The 6,428-nt window shown below is 40.9% G+C and overlaps 1 protein-coding gene across 1 annotated transcript in view; it reads left to right on the forward strand.

Moving 5' to 3' along the window:
• The window catches only part of RB195_016183 (uncharacterized protein), a gene marked incomplete at both ends in the record, with an annotated part of 29,424 nt that extends 24,251 nt beyond the window's left edge, over positions 1–5,173 (forward strand). The window contains 3 exons of the mRNA XM_064207222.1: positions 3,719–3,862; positions 3,918–3,999; positions 5,021–5,173. Coding sequence (XP_064063103.1) covers positions 3,719–3,862; positions 3,918–3,999; positions 5,021–5,173 — 379 coding nt within the window. The remainder of the gene's footprint in view (positions 1–3,718; positions 3,863–3,917; positions 4,000–5,020) is intronic.
• Positions 5,174–6,428: the final 1,255 nt, after the last annotated feature.

A 6,428-nucleotide genomic window follows, 5' to 3' on the forward strand; every position in this document is an offset into this window, starting at 1 on the left:
ATCTTGTGAGACGTTGACAGAAGGTTTTCGATGTTGATGGAGATTATTTCGTCAAGTAATAATGTTGTGTAATTTTGAAATTTTGTCGTATTTCGGCAGATACTTTCCGAACACCCTAATAGAAATAAAATCTGACTCTCCTGAACAGGGCTTTCTAAGAAATAAAAGTAATATAATATATTTAAAGATGATTATTTTTCTAAACGCGTAGTACTTTTTGAGGATATTCAATCTTGATTCCACACTTTTCACCCACCTTCACCTAACGTTTTGAAAACGTTCAAAGCACTAGTTTTCTCGTCTTTGTTTTCTACCAGTTAACATAGAATGCGTAGCAAAAAATGACATTAACGTCACCATCATGCTAATAGAAATAGGAATCCTACGTCAGATCACGTAAACTATCAGCTGCTGTTCAGCGGTTGTCTGTATAGACAAATCCTAGTTTTGAAAAAAGGGTCAGACCAACTTGATGAGTGAAACGCAAAGGAAGTAGACATATGTGGACAATCATTGAGTTACGCTGCGCAAGCAGTTGCCACTGGTTATGGAACGGTTCACAAAGCCTACTTTTTGACAAGTTCGCTTGCAATCGTTACCTGTGCACAACTGACTGTATTAATTCGATTTCAATTTCTTGCGTTCTCGTACCAGTTCCGCACCGTTGAGTCACAATCAGTATTTTCTGACGGGGAAGCAAAAACTCGATGTTATAGGATGTTCTGATGCTCAAACTCGATGCAGCGAGAGCTGTCCCACTTCATTTTACTCCTTTTCGACAACATAAGCTCTTTCTCAAGACAGGAGCACCGCGCTGTGATAAAAACTCGTTCCACTACCTACAATATCGCGACGCAATCACACAGACACATATCCATACTTATAGATTAGGTCCGTTATTATATTACAAGGTAGCAGATGATTTTAACTGCATTCTTTTTACTTTGAAAAATATGCAAGGATGAAGTTATTGTAGGTCCAAAAGAGGTGAAACTTACATCAGTCTCTTAATTTGAAGACGACTGTCAACGTCAACATCAAGTCAACTTAATCAAAGCAGTGGCCCTTTTTCTTCAGTAAAATTGGTGTCGCTTTAGAAAATTCACATTAGCGATTGTGACTACGCTGTAGAGATGGTATTTGGAAAGGCTGGTTAAAAGATCGAGTAGAAGCTAAATCATCATTTCAAAGCATCTAGAGATTCATCCACTTTAATAGTTTAGTAATTCCACACTGAGGGCAAATCGCGGACCAAAAGCGACCTTGTGCCTAAGACGCTGGTGGATTCAGGTGACGGAATTCCTGCTTGTGCTGTGCCAAGGTCGACTCATAATACCATTGTATCCCACACGTCTGTCCGATGAAGCTTGCAATCAAATGACTTAGATGAGCAATGGGAGCGGATTAGAGTCGTCTTCAACAAATAACTTCCACTTGTCCACTCCGGGAGTACACAACTTTCTCCCAAAAAGCATGGGAGTAGATACATTCAACATGCTCGTAGGTTTCAAAATTATATGCAAGACAACGGGAACTGGAGAAGAACTGTTCTTAAGAACATGTGACACCGGAGGAGTTACTGTTCTTGCCGACACGAGTATGGCAAGGAAACTCGACTCTTTCGAACAACCTACGACAGGAATGCGGATTAGCAGATGTGGTTCAACTCCAGTTTTGACCTTATGATCTTCATCGCTTACGCTTGAATGTTAAGCAAAGAAGAAGAACGAGCCGGAGCTTCCGAGATGGACCTATAGATGTTTTGCAGAAACTACATCTTCTGCAAGGTTATTGTTGGTGATCTAAATGCCAACATTCGCCCTAGAAAAACGCCTGATAAGCTTCACATCGGACTTATGGCCTACAATGTAACGAACATAGGGAGAAGCTTGACGAGTTTATCATTACGTCTAAGATCAACATTTCAATTCGCAATTTCAGAATCTCTCCTCTCTACGCTCGAGGTGGGATTCATCTGGTGGAGGATACCGCATCGAAAGTGATTACGTCATCGACAGTAAATGTTTCTGCCTGGCGGCTCTCCTTCACAGAAAAGAGAAAGTCGCGAAGTTTAGAGATCGACATCCCATATCTATCACCAAGTGGGATCTCCTTGCTACGCTAGCGGGCTCCTAGAAAGGCATATATTTATATACAATTTTGAAACCACGAAGAGACGTCTGCCCTCGGAAACAAGCAGGCGCGAGCCGCAGGGAACCAGAGATCTGCGAGACCCAATATTCTTACTATCTGCGATCTAGATAATGGGAAACTTTTAGATGAAGGACAGCCATGGAAGCAAGCAAGGTTTCGAAAAGGAATCAGCACGATAGACCACAATCACACTGTTTCGAAACTCATCGAGGTATCGCGACAATTCAAGATGCGACCATGTCTCACCTTAATTAACTTAAAGAAGGCTTTCGGCTCGGCTGAGACAAAAGCGATCATGGAAGCCTTGGACAACCAAGGCGTCCCTACTCAGTACATGAAGGTATTTCGATATCATGGAGCTACGGTTGGTGGAGATGGTGAACGGATGGGCCTCGTATGCCCCATTTATGTTTAAGGAACATGTCAAAATGCACCAGCTTCGTTTATCTGCGTTGGGAAAGGATCATGTATCTTGGTTCATGAACTGGGCGAGAGGAAATGAGCGGCTTAAACTTTTGCTTTACTTTTACTCACTTTTAAAAGCATGGTGGATGTAGTGAAGAAGATCAGGAACATCCGGCTCTGTTCTTCTTGAACCCAGCAGTACTTCCTGCCTTGATCTACGCTTCAGAAACCTGGGCATTTCTCGAGCAGCAAGAGAATGTAGTGGGTATCATTTAACGCTCAATTGAAGAAGTGATGCTGGGAGTATCCTATTTAACACAAGTAAGGAAAGGGATTTGATGTTCTATCTCACGTCAGGAATCAAACATTAGAGACGTCGCAGCATTTGCCTAGAAAAACAAAAGAAAAATTGCCAAGACACCTGCGTTTCAGAAAAGCACGCCATCCGGTAGCAATGGTGGGACAACCTGAACAAAGTTCCGATTATTCCGCAAAAAAGGATCAATACTTTACTTTCTTCCCCTGTTGCCCTGCTGCCATAGGCTACCCTTGCCATAAGCTCTTCCGATCTACCTACGATCAATCCTGCTTCAGACGAGCCTACATTGGTGTTAGCTTGAGTGGAGTCTAATGAAGAATTTACACCGTGATGCTGTTTAATATTAACAACCTCAATAATGTTGAGGTTTTCAAGAAACTGTGAAGGTTTTTGTTCACCAAATGAATAGACATAACTACGCACTGTGGTTCCTTCATGATATCGTGCTTTTTGAACTCATAATTATCGTTCAATGCTAATCTGAATGTGTTCAAATGTCATTGTAAAATTAAAACTTGTCGAAGAGATTGTTTGAAAATAACACTAACTTTTATTAAAAAAAGCTTCTACTGAATGCTTGGGCTTTGATTACACATGATTTTGATCTTGTTGTAATTTGTCTTAAGTTCTACATATACTATGGTCTCAGGAAATGTACCTCCTCCGTCTGCATTCAACTCCTTTTTTTCTGTAAATTATAAGGAGTATTGTTTTGCATTGCTCGTCTTGCTCTCACTTCTCAAGACTTTTCAAGCTGAAATGAGCAACTTTCAGAACCTGATCTCTCGTTATACACGGAATATAGAAGTATGCTTTTGAAATAATCTTTGAAAGATTTAGCATGCTGCGAAATGCGATTGAGTCGACCGAAGGTAGTCAAATCCAACATGTTCCACGCGTATTTCAACACGTAGCAAGCAATCCACTTTCGAGCGAATTTTTAACTTATTTTTTCATTAATAATTGGGAAACAATTTTTAAAAGGTATGCATACGTACGTTCCTAAAACGAAAGTAAACTGGTGATTTAAAACATTCAGGTTGCAAAAACACGATATGCAGCTGCAAAAGGTAATCAGTGCATGCCTCAGTAAAATTCATTCGAATGCGGAAATAACGCTGGTGAGACTGATTTTAATATGCTCCTTTTAGTTTTTCTATGATATTTTGAATCTAATTGTGAATCTTACCCATATTGATGAATATTTGCAGCAGGTCAGCAGCGGTCAGCAAATTTTCACGGGTACCTCTTGTCCCGCACCCACAGAGTTACGCGGGTACCTCTTGTTCCGCAACCAAGTCAAAGCGGTGGCGCATCCCTAGCGGCTCGACAACCCAGAGGCATTATTTGATTTTTGAATGGCATTTAGGCTGTGGGTGTTGCTGAACGCTGCTGATCTGCCTTCAGCGCCGCGCGCCTCCCTGACGCTTGCCGCTTCACCAGCTAGGCAGTTTCCACGTCCGCTTTAGATCACCGGGACCTCGGTTCCCTACTGCCCTCAAACCAACGTCGTGCGATGTATGCGTCGCAACAGAGCGGTGGATTCTGTGAATTCGGGAGGGAAAGGAGTGAAAAGCGAATTGGCGCAGCAAGTTATGATGTACGAATAAGATGAACTTAGCGCATTTTATCGGAAATTAGGAGAAGTAAATCCTTTTACTAAGTTGGAATATATATCAAAACAAATGACAAAAATAACAAATACGAAATCATGCAGCAGAAAAAACACTTGCATGCATATCTCATATATCTTCACACGTTTCACGCCCTGTATGTTCTACAAAAACTCGCACCTCATAAGTACGTGTTTGTCACAATGTCTATCAACGAGTTCATGTTCAACGTTATACTGCCACAACTATACGCACACTAACTTTATTCTCAAAATTTGCAGTTATACCAGGTAATCTACATACATACAGGTAAAGTCTACATCTTCACAAATCTTAAACTATTTGAATTAAAGACCTAAATGGACACTGATCACTCCCTGTAGTTTTATACATTCTTCAAACTCCTTTCTACTTTCCTTCTTCATATCTATGAATTCTGTCCGCTATCGGGATTGGAAGAAAGATTCAGAGTTTTTGATTTAGGTTGCTTTTTTCATACATAATAGTTTTCTTTTACGTGCACTTTCAGGTGAAACACTTCCGAGAAATCACTCCCTTTTTACAACGACTCAACATCATTAATGTTCGGATAGAAGAAGCTGAACACAGAATAATGTGGCTTAAAAAACATTCACAAAAGCTTACCGAATTCTTTAAATCTAAAGTGAAATCGGTCATCTAAGACAGCTCTTTGATGTTGATTTGTTTTTCACACGAGCTGACTTTAAATAAAAATCGGTTTTGTATTTACATTCGGATGTAACATCAATCATTATACTACCGTAGTAAGCAATATACATATATTAAATTGACGTCATAGCCTAACTTTCATTTTTATTTTTGGGAGCCAAAGGACATCTTTAATGGTTAGCTGAGTTCTCTGCAATGGCAAGTTGGCGCAAATCACTGCCATAAGATCCAAGAATAGACCGAGTAGCTTGAACACGCTTATGGTTTATAAAACCTTCTAAAGGTTCGTACGAGAGCATAAATCTTGCAGTCGAAAATTGTAGAAGTACTCAAACATTTTCAAGTGCTCCAATGAAATTCTAATCCTTAAATTTACTCGAGTTTTCTGCTTTTTGAGGTCTTTTGGATGTTTTTGACTCCGAACTATCATTGGCATTATCAACATATGCGAGCCTCTTCGAGCTACATGAAAATCCAAAACATTTTTGAAGTAACCTTCAGTATAAAGTCCAGTTTTTAAGCTACAAAACTCTACAGATCTACCCAAAAATTTATGCAAAATCATTTTTGGAGAAGTGCAAAGCTCGACAGAAAGCAGGTTTAGGTGGATGGAAGTGGTAAAAATTCAAAGCAGATCCATCCGGTTATATGGCAGCCTTTTCTCAGGTAAAAATTCATTGTAAACGTCTTACAATGCCAGCAACTCACCTATACTGAGACGAATCATGATTTGATTACTGGAAGGTTTTTTTTGTTAGAAAAGAGCTGACCTATTCTTTTTTGCCAGTCCTCTGCGGAAATTGAGCTTAAAAGCAGCGTATCACGAAACTGACGTAGTACGGAAACCACAGGGGAACCACAGGTTGAGTATGGGTTGTAGGTTACGGAACCCAACGTCGTCCCGCTCAGCTTTCCCTCATCCTCCTAAAAAACGGCGCAAGAACGGCATTTACTCCTACGAAGTAAGCTAGAACACGTCCCCTTGTTCTCCAATCCCCTCAGTAACCTATTATTTGGTTTTACTTGACGAGGCTGCTGAGGAGGTATCAGTAGTCCTCGCTCGTCGAAGAGGCGTATGGACGGAGGCGTTTCACGTAGCGGGTAGCACGCTGTGGCTCCGCTCGACTTATTATAATCGTCGTAAAGGGCGGCGTGGAAGACGGCATTCTTTCCTACGAGGTAGCTTGGGGTGCGTTATAGCTGTGCACGCCCCTCATCCAAGAGTGAGCGGTCAAAGATCAGTGAGA

This window comes from Necator americanus, chromosome V (assembly GCF_031761385.1).
Source record: "Necator americanus strain Aroian chromosome V, whole genome shotgun sequence".
NCBI lineage: Eukaryota > Metazoa > Nematoda > Chromadorea > Rhabditida > Ancylostomatidae > Necator > Necator americanus.